This window comes from Helianthus annuus, chromosome 2 (assembly GCF_002127325.2).
Source record: "Helianthus annuus cultivar XRQ/B chromosome 2, HanXRQr2.0-SUNRISE, whole genome shotgun sequence".
Lineage (NCBI taxonomy): Eukaryota > Viridiplantae > Streptophyta > Magnoliopsida > Asterales > Asteraceae > Helianthus > Helianthus annuus.
This window is the reverse complement of record NC_035434.2, coordinates 7,975,261-7,993,086: the sequence shown is the minus strand read 5'-3', so window position 1 is coordinate 7,993,086 and position 17,826 is coordinate 7,975,261. Positions and strand designations below refer to the sequence as shown.

At 35.3% G+C, this 17,826-nt stretch overlaps 2 protein-coding genes across 2 annotated transcripts; both read right to left on the bottom strand.

Annotated features, from left to right (window-relative positions):
* Positions 1 to 3,142: 3,142 nt before the first annotated feature.
* LOC110909766 lies at positions 3,143 to 8,066 on the bottom strand. Its single transcript, XM_022154540.2, has 5 exons — positions 7,754 to 8,066; positions 7,369 to 7,472; positions 5,001 to 5,145; positions 4,783 to 4,923; positions 3,143 to 3,893 (listed from the first exon to the last, which is right to left on the bottom strand). Exons 1-5 carry the CDS (start codon positions 7,859 to 7,861, stop codon positions 3,279 to 3,281), a joined length of 1,113 nt encoding a protein of 370 aa, XP_022010232.2. The 5' UTR covers positions 7,862 to 8,066; the 3' UTR covers positions 3,143 to 3,278.
* Positions 8,067 to 10,361: 2,295 nt separating this feature from the next.
* On the bottom strand, positions 10,362 to 17,569 carry LOC110909778 (4-hydroxy-tetrahydrodipicolinate reductase 2, chloroplastic). The gene is made up of 9 exons (XM_022154544.2): positions 17,417 to 17,569; positions 14,902 to 15,135; positions 14,066 to 14,303; positions 12,505 to 12,638; positions 11,997 to 12,071; positions 11,822 to 11,923; positions 11,113 to 11,222; positions 10,936 to 11,023; positions 10,362 to 10,670 (listed from the first exon to the last, which is right to left on the bottom strand). Exons 2-9 carry the CDS (start codon positions 15,118 to 15,120, stop codon positions 10,602 to 10,604), a joined length of 1,035 nt encoding a protein of 344 aa, XP_022010236.1. The 5' UTR covers positions 15,121 to 15,135; positions 17,417 to 17,569; the 3' UTR covers positions 10,362 to 10,601.
* Between the last annotated feature and the right edge of the window lie 257 nt (positions 17,570 to 17,826).

Sequence of the window (17,826 nt, the reverse complement as noted above, 5' to 3'; positions counted from 1 at the left end):
TTAATCGTATCAGTTTGGTTCAGTTTGACATGGTACCGATCAAACTATAATATCGAATACGAACACCGGTTATCATTATACCGATACCAATACCGATGTTATTCTATCAGCCCGTTTCACTTCAGTTAAGTCATGATACTAGTATTAGCCATTAGGTATAGTACTCAAGTTTACTATACTAAAATACTATATTTCGAATACTTCTCCGTGAATAGAAAAATGTATCTTGAGAACAAAAGTATTAAACACAATTGCGTATTTATTTTTTTTTATTAAGTTAACGAACACAAATTATTTAAAAATAAGTGAAGTTGTTAAAAATCTAAATACGTCAAAAGTGTATATTACAATAATATAAAGGGTGAAATTGAAACTTACATAAAAAATACAAATTAAATTGTAGTGTATATAATGTAACTTTTATTTTATTATTCCATCCATGTATCTATGTATATAACTAGTTTTATGCCCCGCCCGCGTTGCGAGGCACTAAACCGAATATTTATTCGTCTGGTAAATGTTGGCTTTTTTTCGGTTTCTTATACATAATACTTATAACACAATCTCAACAAAAATTGCATTGAGATGTAAATAAGAATACGCGTATTTTTTTATTACTATTTAGGAACTCGGTAGTACATTTATTATAGCTCAGGAGTAGCGACATAAACTGACTTAAAAATGGATAAATGAAAAAGCGGGTAAACTTTAAGGATTGGAAATGTTATTTTAAAAAAAGCAAACAAATTATTTGCCCAGGTCTTGAACCCGGGTTTCTTAAATATGTTTAGGCATACATCAAACATCAAACCCACTCCACCACATACGTTTTATATTGGAATGTTTGTTCAATTTTAATTATACTAATTTAAAAACACAAAAAAAAAAAAGAGAGAGAGAGACCAACCGCCTTTTTCCACCGGTGGAATCATTTTAATTGTACTAATTTAAAAACACAAGAGACAGAAAAAATAAAAAAAAAGAGAGAAAAATGCTCGGATAGTCCCTGTGGTTTCATCTTTTTTCACCTATAGTCCCCAACTTTCTAAAACTACCTAAATAGTCCCCAAGTTTTCAATTTTTGTTCCCGGATAGTCCCTGGGTCTAACTTCAGTTTGTTTTCCCTGTTAAGTGAGTGTGAAATGACCAATTTACCCTTAATGTAAAAACAAAACAATTAATATGTTAATTCAGGTGGGGCCCACATGGTTTATTATAAACATATCCCTTCTTTCTCTCTCTCGTTCACTATACCCACCAGCACCCACCACTACACTCCACCGGAGAACCACAACCACTGCCGCCGCCTACCGCCTCCAATCATTGCCTCTTCAGCTAATCAACCACCACTTAATCATTGCCTCACCACCACACTTCATCTTCAACCTCCACCCACCATCACCCTCCTTCACCCTCCACCCTCCACCATCACCACCCACTGTGTAAAACAGTAACACACTCCAAGCAATACCCTTCCCGCCATACAAAGCAAAACCAGTTTCTTACGAAACCACCCAAACGACACCGTTTCATCTCCACTTCTTCTTCACTCTTTTCTTTTCCGTTTTGCTTTCATCATCATCCTTCATCCCCTTTCCCCTGTTTCACATCCTTTATAAATCACCACACATTTCCTCAATCTCCAAACATTCTCTCAACAATGGCCAAATCAATCTTCATTTTCCCTCTAATTCTCTTTCTTCTTGCACCGATTGGTTTAACGGAGACTGTTGGTTTCGAAAACCCTAGTTTTCCGTCAACTTTTGCAGAGAAGATGATCAGGGAGTTCAATTTGTTTCCGGAACGATCGGTTAATGTTGTGGAGGATGAATCTGATGTGGTGAGTGAGAAGAAGCTGGTTGAGAAGCGGTTAGTGTTTCCGAATTTTGTTGATTCGAGTGGTGCGTCTGTTGAAGAGTTGGGGCATCATGCTGGTTATTATAAGATTGAACACTCGTATGCTGCTCGGTATGATTTGGAAACGTTGAATTATGTGGTTTTGTTTTGTTTTGTTTGTTGATTTATTATGTTTTTGTGGTTATGCTTGCTTGAAGTGTTTTTGATTTTGGATTAAGAGTTTACTAATGGAAGGAAAGGAAAAGAAACAAAAGGAAAACAAAAATATTTTGTGTTCCAGAGTTTCATTTAAGGAAGGAAAAGAAAGGAAAATAAAACATGTCGTGTTCCCGAGTTTCATTTAACGAAGGAAAAGAAAGGAAATGACAAGAAAACTAGGCTAAATTCTTTAATTTTTCTTTCCTTCCGATTTGGGAGGAAATGGTGAGAAAGACATATTTTTTTTCCTTTCTCATCCTTTCCTTTCTCACTTTTACTTTCTTTTCTTATCACTCGTTAAGTTAACTCGGGAACAGAGCGTTAGTGATTGGGATCTGATATGTATAGGATGATACAATTGTGAATAGCAGGGAAGTTGTTGGGAATTTTTATGAAAAAAACCAGTAGGTTAGAGGTGCACAAATCGGGTTTAAACCTTAGATTGGCTGCGGCGGCGGTGGTGGTGGTGGTTCTCCGGTGGAGAGTAGTGGTGGGTGCTGGTGGGTATAGTGAACGAGAGAGAGAGAGAGAAAGAAGGGATATGCTTATAATAAACCATGTGGGCCCCACCTGAATTAACATATTAATTGTTTTGTTTTTACATTAAGGGTAAATTGGTCATTTCACACTCACTTAACAGGGAAAACAAACTGAAGTTAGACCCAGGGACTATCCGGGAACAAAAATTGAAAACTTGGGGACTATTCAGGTAGTTTTAGAAAGTTGGAAACTATAGGTGAAAAAAGACGAAACCACAGGGACTATCCGGGCATTTTTCTCAAAAAAAAAAAGAGGCCAACCGCCTTTTTCCACCGGTGGAATCATAAAAAAAACGATCAGCCGCCTTTTTCCACCGGTGGAATCATTTTAATTATACTAATTTAAAAACACAAAAGGCAAAAAAAAGGCCAACCGCCTTTTTCCACCATTGGAATCATAGAACTATTGCCGCACATTATTTTTGTAGATTTAGGTAAATATAAATTTTGATGAATAAAACAATCTGAAATTTAAAAAACTTATAAACAGACAAAAAAAAACTTCATCAAGCTATTTAGTAGAGTTGACTACAAACCCTCAAAGCTTGTGCTTTAACATGACCGGTTTTCTTCTTAGAATTATATTTTGGTAGCCCTTAACTTACCATATGACATAGTATGTACACCATGTGGGTCATTTAAACAATAGTGTTGTTAACTTTAATCCAACATGAAACACTAGCATTAAGTTTTTGCTCTAAAAGCCGCAAACCGAGCCTTAATATCATCATAATCAGGAAGTTTAGGATGAACATGTCGCGTCTGAGGTTTCACTGTCACGTCTGGTTGGTTCGAAGCCCCCCTCTTTCTCCTCCATTTGTTCTTCACCCGCGGCGCTACCACAACTTTTTCATTGTCCCGCTTTTCAACATTTGGATGAACCGAAACATCCCCATTCTCTTTGTTGTCGTCATGTTCTTGTGTATTATTTGTCGGGGAACCTAAAACAGTGTCGGAATTTGTTACCTTTTTGTTGGGATCATTTCTCAAGTAACGCGGCCAAAAATTGAGGAATGGTCTTGACTTGGTTGATTCATCAGAAGAAGTTGAACCTTCGTCCGGACTTGTGCTTGTCTCTCGACTAGTCGTCGAGTGTAGACTAGTGGTTCTTGACCAAAAATTCAAAATTCGTTGACGCATATTTTCTGTTTGCTTTACAATATCATCATTTGATTCATCTTTTTTACGCGCATTGCTATCATTGTTTATCGTTTCTTGAATGTTGATCATCCACCCGTTTTCGCGATCAGCTGTAGGAGATTCTTTGTCTTTTTCGTCACCGGCATTTTCGGACAAGTCCTAAGGGAAAAACATTAAATGTTAAACACCGGATAAATATGTTAGCATGATAAAAGAAGTTAGTTTGTTTATGGGCTTTGGCCCTTAGCTTGGGTTATAGGTAGAATCTGGCTTTGTTTTTCTATGTGTCATGATCCCAAACATCCTCACTTGTTCATGTATTTTAACCTTTTTTTCACAAAAAAAAAAAAAAAATAATTCACATTTACTTGTATTTTTCAAAATATTTTACAAAAAAATAATTCACATTTACGTGTATTTTTCGAAAGATTTTTTAAGGTAAGTGTTTATAGTAAGCTTGTGATCATAAAACATCCTTCAATAGATAAGTTGCTTATTGTGTTGGTGGTGTCAGTGGTGGTTGCGTTGGTGGCGGTGGCAACAATGGCGGTGATGGCGATGACCAATATGTGGTGGCGACAAAAAGTGGTTAGGGGTGTTGCTCGTTCATTTAGACCCATTTTGAGTTCACTAAGTGTTATATGAGTGATATTTTTACCCTTTAATTAATTTGAGTCAGCTTAAACCCGTTGCGTAATTTATGTAGACCCAAATGAATTTTTCTTAACCTAAATCAACCTATCTATTGAAGGATGTTTTATGATTACCAAGCTTACTAAACACCTACCATAAAAAAAATTAAAAAAAAAAACTTTTGAACAATACAAGTAAATGTGAATTAAAATTTCTATAAAATAAAAGGTTAATATAGATAAAGAGGTGAGGGTGTTTGGGATCATGATACATCAAAAAACAAAGCCATATTCTACTTCAAATATCTAGTGGAAACTACAATCACAAGATAGATATCATCAAAGCTTAAACAAGTAAAAGACATAGAACCAATTGTTCTACTTGTCTAAGTGACTAGCCCGATATAGAAACTTACACGATGAGATGAATACGATTTGTGTAACCTATTATCTAATGACTCGGGATCCCATTCGACACCATGTTCTTGAGCTATCTCTTGCATCAACTGAACTTTCATTTCCTTTGTTGGGCGGCCCGGATTCAACATATCAATAAACTGAAAAGACATTATTAGACATTTTTGCTTTCAGTTTAACATTAAAATCCATGTTTTAAGGTTTAACATGAACTAACCTCTTTGTTTACGAAATATTTAAATGAATTCTCATATCTCTTGGAAAATAAGGTTCTAAGTTTACGTAGTTCTGGCAAATCGCCAAATCTTGCCGCTGCGTATATCAAAGATGAGACGGCTTCCTTGCATTCATCCGGGCATTCGCTGTGAATGAATAGAGTTAGGTTTGTGGTAAGAACAGTGGCGGAGCTTCATATATACACACTCTTACAAAGTACTTGAAATATCATATATACACTCAGTTCAATAAAAAGAATTTAATAAATAACAACTTTACCCTTATTTTTCTAAAACTTTGATTTCTTGTATATGACCTTCAATTTTAAATATTATATTTACCATTTCTAACTTAATTTATTTAGCTTAAGCAGTACATATATATATGAAGAATACTATTGTTTGTGAAAAAAAGATTAAAAAAAAATAGAAAAGAATTGGTAAAAATAAATTTAAGCTCAAAGATATGAACTTATATGATAACCTGAAGTTAAAAAAATAAAGGTGAAGGGGTGAAGATACAATAGAAAGTTTATTTGACTAGGAAGGATAGGAAGTGATCTTGACCATCCATTAAGTTAATCAAGAGCTAAGATTAAATCAGAGAAATTGAAAAGAAGAAAAGAGGCGCGTGAGTTTGTTCAAGGGCATTCTAGTCAATCCAAGCCAATAGTTTCTCTCTCCTCCAATTCCCCTCATTTTTTAAACGTTAATAACTCTTTCATACGACATTATTTTTTTATAAAAATTGCACCAAAAAAACGAGCGTTTTTATCTTTAAAACGAGTATACTATTGCTATATTTAAAAAAAAAAATTTAAAACCCAGTTGCGTAAAACGCAATAGAAAACCACCAGTTACGTAAAACGCAATGAAAAAAAAACCTAAAAAATGACATTTTTCTAAAACGCAATGCACCAAAAACACAAAGAAATGACTTATTTGTAAAACGCAATGGCCAGAAAACACACAGAAATGTCTTATTTGTAAAACGCAATGGCCAGAAAACACATAAAATTTTTACCTAAAACGCAATGCACCAAAAACAAAAAGAAATGACTTATTTGTAAAACGCAATGGCCAGAATACACACAGAAATGTCTTATTTGTAAAACGCAATGGCCAGAAAATACATAAAAAAGTGTTTTACCTAAAACACAATGCACCAAAAACACAAAGAAATGTCTTATATGTAAAATGCAATTGCCAGAAAACACTTAAAAATGACTCATTCTAAAACGCAATGGACTGAAAACACCTAAAAAATGTGTTTTACCTAAATGAGCTAATTTATGGAAAATTAATTTTTCTGATGTGTTTTACCTCAACCCCAGCCAGGGGCTCTGCCCCTTGGACCCCGCCAGGGGCTGCCGCCCCTGGGACCCCGCTGCCGGGGGCTGCCGCCCCCGGACCCCCGCAAAGATCGTAAAACGCAATGACTAAATCAAAAACCCAGATCATGAAAATGAAATTAAAAAATTTCTTACATGGATCGAAGCCGATTTCTTCATCAATTGACAAAATTTGAATGATAGAAACACTTATCAACGCTCGAATCGAACGAATCGAGTGATTATCTCCAAAATCATCGGAAAAACGAGATTTTTTTATGAAATTAAACTGGGTTTTCTTCAAAAAAAAGCTGAAAGAACACGTTGATCGGGTTCTGAATCATTGATTGGTGATGAAAATCGCACTATAATGTAGTGATTATTGAGATAGAAAGTGAAGAAATAGTTGAAGATGGTGGGTTTTGAAAATGGTGGGTTTTTGAATTTACTGGGTTTTGAAAAAGGAAGAAGAAGGAGTTGGATTGACTAAAATACCCTTTCTCTTTATTTTAAAATTTGCCACATGTCATAATCTTATAGCTTCCTATCCTTCCTAGCGAAAATTAACTTCCTATTTGATCTTTTCCCTAAAGGTGAAATGATTATTTATTAAATTATTTTTAATAAATTAGGTATATTTGGTATTTTAACTATTTGATATTTTTAGTTTTAGTTAGGTTCAAGTTTACAAGGGTATATATTGAACTATTTTTTTTAAGTTTTCAAAAAGATCATAATAGATTGGGCCTGACTTCATGGGATGAAAATGAAAAGGTTCGGTTATTCGTTTAAGTTATGATCCGGCCCAAAAAGCCCTTTTTATATTATTGGATAGTTTTAACTTAGGCCATGGGCTCATCCTTTACTATTTAATTCAGAAGGTTGAGTCCAATGTGAGATTTAGTCGGCCCGAATTGTATGATAAATTTTCAGTTTAAATTCAACAATTTGGTTGATATGGACGTATGGTTTTGATTTTTGAACCATTGCACACCCCTAGATAATTGATTAACTGATTACAAAATGCGTTTTCTCTTACCTCTGTTCGTTCATTACCGTTAGTTGGTCTGAGATGAGTGTACAATATTTCCCAACAAAATCATAGCATAGGGTTCTATTCTGGTCGAGATATAGCCGCCCTACCTGTTTTCAACGAACGCTAAGGGTTAGCCAAAGGGTAGATAGATAGGTAAGCTCCGAGTCAAGATTTGTTATAACCGGTCTTAGCCTCAGAGAATTAAAAAAAAAACGGTTGCATATAAGCGGTCTTGGACCAGACTAGTGGACCAGGAGTAGGTCTTGGTCTTGGTCTAGTTTAGTTTTGGTTCAATTTAATTATATGTTTAAATGGTTTACACCGCAGTTTAAAAAACTATTAAAGATGATAAAAATTAGATAGAGAAAAATACTTAAGAAATAAATACCCTTCTATACGCTTCAGAATCGTGACCAAGTCTTAGAAGCTCGGCAATATCACCCCTCAAAAACTTTTGCATTGCATTTCGCCTTCTCTTTATAATCTCGATTCGCATCAACGTCAAGTTGATGTTTAGTTTGCTGATATACGACACGCATAATCAAAAAATTCAAAAGTGAAAATTTCAACATAAATGTATGGATGTTCAACTGTTCATAATTTATAGAACCGAATGGTCCTATCAACCGAAGCAAGAAAAGCTTGTTTGGCTGGTTTGTTGTTTCTTAAAACCAATATTCACCAAAATGATCCATCATATGGGGGTGCTCATCAAGTAAATTGTATATGGAATTTGATTTTTTTAAAACTATACTTTGATTTGAATTCGAATTAAATTCAAAAACCTATTTGAATTTGGTTTATTCGAATAAATCGAAGTGATAAAAATAAATAGCATACATAAAAATAGAAAAAGTGTATCGTACAAAATGCCTTAACGTACGAGCGTACGCTGTGGCAAGCTCGCACGTTATAACCCCAGAAAGGAAATCTCGCATGTTGTAAAAAACCAAAGATCGCATGTTATAAAAAAAAGTTCGCAAATTCAATTTCGATTCAAACATTTTGAAAATTGAAAACAAATCGAATTTGTTCGTCAAAATTTAATTGATTCTAATAATGAGCATGCCTAGTCGCGTAATTACTTGCCATTTCGTATCAAACTTGCGTTTGAACCATGCCTCGAACATGTTTGCAAAGAACTTCATGAGTCTTTAAATCGACAACTTGAGGTTCGTAACGCCAATTTCTGTCGATTTTTGTCAGAAGAAAAGTTTAAGATCTTTGAATCTGAATCAAGTTAAACAAAGGGTGCCCATTGCATAAGGAGAAGAAAAGGAAGGTTTGTAATGAGCAACAAATATCAAATGAAGCAAAGAATCTGCAAATTGTATGGATGATTGGTGTACTAACGGTAACCGGGGGCAACAATTTCTTCCATATTGCTTTTAATATAAGTTTTTTTTTCTTTTTCCTTTTTTCTTTTTGGTGATAATGAATGAATTAAAACAACAAGAAATAGAAAGTATGAGCATACTTTCTAATATTAATAAATACATATTTCTAAGAATGTTTTATATCATGGTTGTTAAATGTTAATATAAGGATTTAACCAACTTTGATACCTTTTATTTTGATAATTTTTGAGGCCTTTTTGAGGCTTAATATTTAGCAATGGGTGATTCTTATCGTCTAGTGATAAAAGTTTAACTTATATTATGTCTTTTTTATGAAACAGACAAGATTATGTAGATTTTAATAAATAACTAGTATTAAGCCGCTCCGCGTTGCAGCGGGGGTCGTAAACCGTGCCAAGTAGCACCAATACTATATCATTGCTAGCAACTAGCAACACCGAAAAAAATGGGTAAAACAAAATAACAAAAAAGGAAAAAATAACACCGAACGAAAAGCATACGCAAAATCGTTGAACCATGCATGCCCGTTTGTGTCGTGTTAATGCGAAAAAATTAGACTAAAATGTAAAACATAGAAACGAATAACTAAGTCGATCTAGGACCCTGCTCGTTGTGACGAACCTATCAAACAGGGAAATAAAGACGCATTGCGATAGGCCTCTCAAATGGAAAAAGATAGACGAAAAAACATTGAACCCAAACGCACTTTGCGGCGTATTCACTCGCAAATTTAGAATGAAACGTAAAACGAAAAATTTGCAAAAGATGAAAAGTATGGGGGATCAAAGTTGAAAACAAAAAAGTATTAGGGGTTAACTTGCAAAAGTTGAAAAGGTTTGGGTAAAAGTAAAAAAAAAAATCAAAGAGGTAAATGCATAAAAATGAAAACCTTTAAATTAGAAATGAAAAAATCAAATTTTTTTTGGAAAACCCCCTATGCTTAGAGTGCAACTTGATGAAGCATCAACATGTTACTAATAATTTATAATTTATAATATGAGAATATGAAATTATAGCTTTATTCTTCATCAACATGTTACTAATTTATAATATGAGAATATGAAATTATAGCTTTATTTAAGGTTTCCTCTTGTAAATATGGTCAAGCTGGTTATTAATTCATCCTCAAATTATATATTTTTTTTTTCTTCAAAATGTGAAGGATTTATAAATTTAATAAAATATCAAAACTTTGGATCCAAAATACCACCAACTTAACAAAGAAAATTAAATGGAGTTAACGAGCCAGATGAAATGGCATGATTTCAACCTTTTGGATCAAAATGCGAAAAAACAAACCTTTGGACGAAAGTTGCAAAACTAGTCAAACCTCAAAGACAAAAATGACATTTTACTCGATAAACAATTTGGTCAGCTTTCTAACATATTATGCAATATATCACGAGAAGAAAATGAGTGTCGCGTTGTAAATTATTGCCGCCGCAGTGGTTGTACACACTCGGTGAGGGCTTGGCCCGGGGTTTTACCCAGGTTCGAGTCCGAGGGGGGCGCGGTTTTACCTATTCCACGGGGTTTCCGCGCACCTGGGGTGTGCTACGCTTTCTAGCGGTGGTCGAGTAGTCGGCCTTTGGACATAGCTCCGAAAGGGTGGGTTTACACGTGGAAAGCAGTTAGCTGTTCAAAAAAAAAGGATTTTGTTCTAAACGGAAGAGCGGCTAAGTCACATAGGTTGACAAAAGGTTTGTTACAGTCTTTGTTGGTTTCATCATCCTGCATTCAAGTAAAATTAATATGGCAAAATTTCCTACACAAATCATGACAATGCTTGCAAAAATAACCTAAAAACTAGAGACGTTAACTGCTAATACAAAAACGACGTTTTCTGATAAGAGCCAGCCAGCATACATATGTCATCTCTCAACGCATGTTACCCTCGCGCAAGACATCAATCATGTCATATATCTTCTTATCTGCTTTTGATTGGATCTGCATTTCAATCACAAGATTAGACCATAAGATAAGAGTTTTTTATTTTATTTTTTTTTTTAATCTTGAAATTTTTTATTTTTTATTTTTTATTTTTACATCACATATATTTCATTCCAATCATCAGGGCAAATTACATAAGGATAGCAGGTAGACGAGCAACAAACTGCGCCGCCATCCCTTTCTGGATAGAAAACCCTAATCTACTAAAAACAAAGCCTCGCCCCTGAGGGGTCGAAAAGTTGCTTTTTGTTATTTAGCATACCTTTTTAGCGAGAAACAGTGCGGCATCAATAGCACCTTCCGCATAGATTGATCTCCCACAAACATTGTGCTGAAACTCGAAAGAAACACTACAAATCCGAAAAGTCAACAACAGAATTAGGTTGCCTGCCGGTGAAAAAGATTCAAAACCTAAAGAAGATAAAGGTGAAAAGCTTACGTTCCGTCAGGAGATGTGAGATGATACATATGGAATGCATGTCCATTAATGTGCTCCTCTGGAACACCAACCATTTCAATCTGTTGCTTCGGATCTCGTATTAATTGTATCTGATATATGACGATATAAATACATGAATGACTTAGTCAAAAATGAAGAAAAACAGTGTTTTATATTTTAGGGTGTACCTATTGGCACACCAATGCGCCTATATGCACACTAAAAAGTGTTTTTTTGTCCTATATGCATACCCTGCAGTGTCGAGCTGTGGCCAAAGCGCGGCGTTTTGGTCCGGTCAAGGAGACAAAGACTGACAGGTGTCTGACGGGTCTGTTGACCGGACCAAAACGCTGAGCTTTGGCCGCGTTTTGGTCCTGTCAACCAGACAAAAAGACTGACTGGGTGTCTGTTGACCGGACCAAAACGCCGAGCTTTGGCCGCGTTTTGGTCCTGTCAACCAGACAAAAAGACTGACTGGGTGTCTAGTTGACAGGACCAAAATGCAGCCAAAGCTCGGCGTTTTGGTCCGGTCAACAGACCCGTCAGACACCCGTCAGTCTTTGTCTTTGTCTGGTTGACCGGACCAAAACGCCGCGCTTTGGCCACAACTCGACACTGCAGGGTGTGCATATAGGACAAAAAAAACACTTTTTGGGGTGACTGTCTACACACCAAGTGTGTAGATAGTTTGAGACTAATTTTAACATACCTCATCTAAGTCAAAGGAGACTCCGAGTTTCTGGAAACATGAGATGACGGCTTTTGCTGTTCCAGATGTGTCCAATTTCGTAGCTTGATGAGACTCCATCACCTGTAAGGTTTTCAAAAATACTATATCACCACATCCAACAACTAAAGCTAGTTGCAGCATATGGGACACGTACCTGTAGTGTATATCCAGAGAATGCTCCAGGAAACTGCTTCGCCATAATTTCCATGGCTGCCAGAAACGCCACAACCTTAACAAAACAAACGACCAGGTGATGACGTAGCTATCCCGTGAAAATAAAGCGACAAATATATAATTATATATATATAGGAGAAGGATCCGTTAGGAACCACCCTTTATTGCGAGAACCAATGTGAACACAACCAAAAATGCCTAAAAATAGCTAAAAAACACACATTTTTTTTTATATTTTTTTATTAAAAAAATCGCTACTTTTAGTAGCCAAAAAAAATTTTATTTTTTAGATTGTTTTAGGTTTTCTGGGGGTTTAGTTTTTAGCATTTTAGCTTCTTGGGGGGGGGGGGGGGGGGGTGTGGTTGTTAAGTTTTTGTTTAAGTTTTTTTAGCTATTTTAGGTTGTGTTCACAGTGGGTATCGCGGTTCTCGCATGAACCTTACCCTATATATATATAACAAACAAACAATACCATAAATATTGTTCACCTGTTTTCCCATTTGAGGAGAGATCACAGCATAAAGTTTCGCGTCTTCCACAGTTTTATACAAAAGATCTCTATCTCCACCAGTGGTTCCCATCACGAAAGGCACTCCGCTTTTGCAATATAAATCAGCGTTATCTGCAGATATAATAATTGTAGAGGCAATCAGTGTAGATTATATGACTAGGGATGTAAATGAGCCGAGTTGCTCGTAAGATACTCGAGATCGGCTCGCTAAAAGCTCGAATCGAACTGTGCTTAAACGAACTTGAGCTTGAGGCTAAACTCATGCTCATTTAATATACGAGCTCAAGCCTAAACGAGCTTAATATTTGTACATATATAATAACTTTTATTTAACAAATGAACATATAAAATTACATAATAATTAACAAGATCCGTTTGGAACCACCCTTTATTGCGAGAACCAATGTAAACACAACCAAAAATGCCTAAAAATAGCTAAAAAACACACAATTTTTTTTTTTAATATTTTTATAAAAAAAAAAAAAAATTGCTACTAAAAGTAGGGATTTTAACATAAAAAAAATTTATAATTTTTATTTTTATTTTTTTAGGTTTTTTGGGGGTTTAGTTTTTAGCATTTTAGCTTTGGGGGGGGGGGGGTAGTTTTTTTAGCTATTTTAGGTTGTGTTCACATTGGTTCTCACGGTTCTCGCAATAAAGGTGGTTCTCGCATGAACCTTACCCATATATGGGTAAAGTTCTTGTACAAATAATCTTAACATACTAAACATACAAATTGAAGGAAAACTCAAAAAGACAAGGTGGCATTTTTGTAATTATCAATAACTATCAAAGTTACTCTACAAATATACCTAAAAAAACCTAACCACTCCCCCCACCCCCAAAAAAAACCTACCCCCCCCCCCCCACCCACCCCCCAAAAACCTAAAAAAACCTAAACCCCCCCCCCCACCCCCAAAAACCTAAAAAAAACCTAACCCCCCCCCCCCCCCCCCACACCCCCAAAAACCTAAAAAAAACCTAACCCCCCCCCCCCCCCCAAGCTAAAATGCTAAAAACTAAACCCCCCAAAAAACCTAAAAAAATCTAAAAAAATAAAAAAAAAACACACAAATTATTTTATTTTATTTTTTTAACATTTTTTATTAAAAAATCGCTACTTTTAGTAGCTTTTTTTTTTGCTAACGAAATGTAGCGATTTTTTAATAAAAAATGTTAAAAAAAAAAAATTGTGTTTTTTTAGGTATTTTGGTTGTAACTTTGATAGTTGGTGGTAATTACAAAAATGCCACCTTGTCTTTTTGGGTTTTCCTTCAATTTGTATGTTTAGTATGTTAAGATTATTTGTATTTGATCTTTTGCCATTATATATAATGTAATAACAATAAATCTTTATATAAATAATTATATACTTAAATAAAAAATAACGAAATGATGATGATAATAATAATAATAATAATAATAATAATAATAATAATAACGTAAGCGAGCCGAGCTCGAGTACAGGCAAGTTCGGGTTCATTTACACAGTTAGATATGACATCTATGTATTATAATTTATAAGATTGCATGGTTACCATTAACGGCATTAGGTACAGTGAAGTCGACAACGATCAAATTTGGATATTGTTCAACAAGTGATGCAAGGGTAGTCTCTCTTTGAGAGGGACCGTACACTTGAATATCTTTCCCTCCGACTTGAATTGTTTTCCCCGCATCACTTTCGATGCCGAATGATGCTGGAACAACATGAAGCCCTGCAGATAGTCCCGCTTCAATAACCGCTTGCCCCATTTTCCCCATACAACTATTCACCTAAACAGGTTCACAAGTAAATAACAACAGTATAATAGCAAATTAGCTATTCAATGCTACACTGTATTTAGGGGTGTGAATTTCTGACACGACACGAACCTAACACGAAATTCGCGGGTTTGGGTTTAGTCTAAACGGGTTCGGGTCAGTTTCAGGTTGAACCCGCGAACCCGTTTAGCTAAACGGGTTCCCGGTCAGGTTGGCGGGTTGACCCGTTTAACCCATTTGTATTTTTTACAATATGTTTTTTGTCATAAACTTAATCGGGTGTGTATTTTATACCATAATTATAACTTAAAAAGAGAAATTGGGACAAGATTTTAAAATTTAATTGTAATTGTATTATATACATTTGTGTTTTTTTTTTTTTTGTAGTAAATTTTAATTTTAAATTTTTAATGTATTAATTTGTGGAAAAAATAAAAATAAAAAAAACCCGGGTTGAACATGTGGTGTTCAGGTCAACCCGTGAATAATCGGGTCGTGTTTGGGTTCATACGTATGACACAAATTTCGGGTTCGGGTTTGTCTAAAATTTTCTGGTTCGGGTCGGGTTGAACCCGCAAACACGACTCATTTAGCACCCCTAAGTCTGTACCATGATCGGGAGAGCAATATCAGTAGCACGAGCTAGATGCTTGTCATCAACGCTCTGAACCGGTGTGTTTAGTGTAGCTGATATTGAAAATGCGCGCCTTTGTGGTGTTGTACTAAAACTAGCATATGCTGATGCTCTTCTAGGTCTACTCCTTGAAAATGAAACAAGATTATGTCGACGTTCAAGTAGAGTCACTGGAACTTCGAGAACAAACGCCATGCCTTTCGTCTTTCCCTATTTACAAAACAGGATATACAACGGTTAACACAAATCAATAACCTAAAAGCTTGGTTTTAAAATACGCGCATCACATGATGCGGCGATGAGATTGTATCGAGCGATGCGATTTCATGATGCAAGTTGAGCAATGGGTTTGAGTATTGAAGAAATTAGAGAAATAATTGAACAAATCTGACTAGTGATGATGAGTATATATTATATAGGATAAAAATCAAATAAAAATAAAATAAACGTACGAATTGGGGGAAAAAGCAAAAAAGTGGCGGTGGCAATCTGGTAATTATCAGCAACTTCAAAATTACTCTAGACCTCTAGTAGAGTGATTTTGAGCATCTGTAGAGTAATTTTGACTTCTGTAGAGTAATTTTGGAAAATGTCTTGTAGAGTAATTTTGTTAGCATTTAGTTATGGGGTTTACCTTTATGGTTTAGTTTTTAGCTTTTAGTTGTGGGGGGGGGGGGGGGTAGTGTAATTTTGATAATTACCCTACACGACCAAAATTACTCTACATGAACATTTACAAAATTACTCTACAGAAGCTCAAAATTACTCTACTAGAGTAATTTTGAAGTTGTTGATAATTACCATATTGCCACCGCCACTTTTTGCTTTTTCCCCCAATTCGTACGTTTATTTTATTTTTACGGGAACTTAACCCATATTATATATTAGGTAAAAGGTTTACATACAAAGGGTTGTTAACGCACAAAGTTTAAAAAGGAAGCTTAATTTTCATTTGTTATTTCTTTCATGCGTAATTTTGAGTTCTTTTATGCGTAATTACTTTTTATACTTTGTACATTAACTTACCCCTATATTTTAGTATTTAAAAGTTAACGAGTTAAATATTATCTATAATAATATTATAGTATTTTTAATAACGAAAGCAACGTACGTGATAGAACCGGACACAAAAAATTCCGGGTAGGTCGACAACACTTGGGTTGAAAACGCAAACATTTTTCGCTGTAATGTTGTGACTTCTTTTATACAGGTACATTTTAGATTTTACTTATGGCCGGTTCACGCCACCAGTTTGTTCTAAATATTGTCTAATAAAATTTCAAAGCACAATGGTTTATCTACCAAGCTCGAACTTAATTGAGCCATCTCGGCTCGATTATTTTTTCGAGCTGAAAAGTCGAGCTTGGCTCGTAAAAACTTCGAGCCAGCTCGAGCTCAATCGATCCGGCTCGTTAATTTTTTTAAATATTTTTTACAAATACTGGTAACATTAAAAAAAACAAAAATTATTCCATATATAAGTTTGCAACTTTTTTATGCATAACAACTTGTACATTATGCTTTGTGAGTTTTTCAAAAAAAAATCATTTTTTACTTTTAACCAAAAGGTATTTACCTTTTCCAATTTTAACCCTACATAATTTCTTTTTTAACTTTAACCCAAAACTTTTCATTATTTGCAATTTAACTTCGCAACTTTTGTCAATTATACTTTTCATCTTTCGCAAATTTTCGTTTTACGTATAATCCTAAATTTTTCGAGTTAATATGACGCAACGTGCATGTGTGGTTCAACGTTTTTACCTCTATTTTTCCATGTTTAACAGGTTCGTCGCAACACGCATATCCTAGGTCGAGTCAGTGTTGGCGGTCGATGACGGTTGTGTGACATTAGTACTATTTGACACACCGTTTTACGCCCCGCCGCAACGCGGGGTGTGCTTTGGGAGGTTTCAAAGAAAAAATAGTTATGCATATGGTTGTCGTAACGTTGGCTTTGGGGGTTTTCCAAAAAAAATTGATTTTTTTTTTTACTTTTCAACCAAAAGTACATAAATTACTTTTAACCCAAAACTATTTGTTTTTTTTTACTTTTATCCCAAAACTTTTTATCTTTCGTAATCTATTCTCATAACTTTTTTTACTTTCAACTTTGATCCTTTATAGTTTTCATTTTCCACAAATTTTTCGCATTGCGGCGGGTCGCACTCCTAGTTAAAAAAAAATTATAACAAGCATTTCTAAAAAAATACACACACATACATACAAGCCATTGAGCCAAGCCACAAGTCGAGCCATTGAGCCGATCCACGAGCTGACTTGAAGTAGAGTTCTAGGGTTTATATTTTTTATAACATAAGGTATCAATAGGCAAACTGATGAAGTTTTTGTAGCAGTTTTTCACACAAGCAGAAAGTGATTATTTTAAATGCAAGCTACGTCTATTGAGGTGCAAATAACAGTGACAATTGATTCATTCGAACGAAAAACAATAAAAGGAAAATGCATCATGAAGCAAGCTTGAGAATACCTATTGAGTTGTGGATGGAGACGGCGGCGGCGGCGGCGAGGAGCGGCGGTTGTGGCGGAATGGAGATGGGAAAGGCGACGCCGGCGGGATAGTGGATGAAGTGTGTACGATAGAGTGAAGTCTTTTGGGGTTTGTGCAAGGGTTTCTAGTTTTACTTTGGTTCAAAATTTTTTTTTTTTTTACGGCAAATTTGGATCACTGACGGACCACCGGGATCATATCCATCTCCACTAGGCATAATGCCTATACACCAATTCAGGAGGAAACCCAATAAATGTGGGAAAACCCCCCTTGTGAGAATCAAACTCAGGACCTATTGGTCCCAAAGCCTTATCTCACCCCCAGATGCCACTAGGCTATAAAGCCATGAGCTGGTTCAAAACTATCTACACTTCGGTTTAGGATTCGGA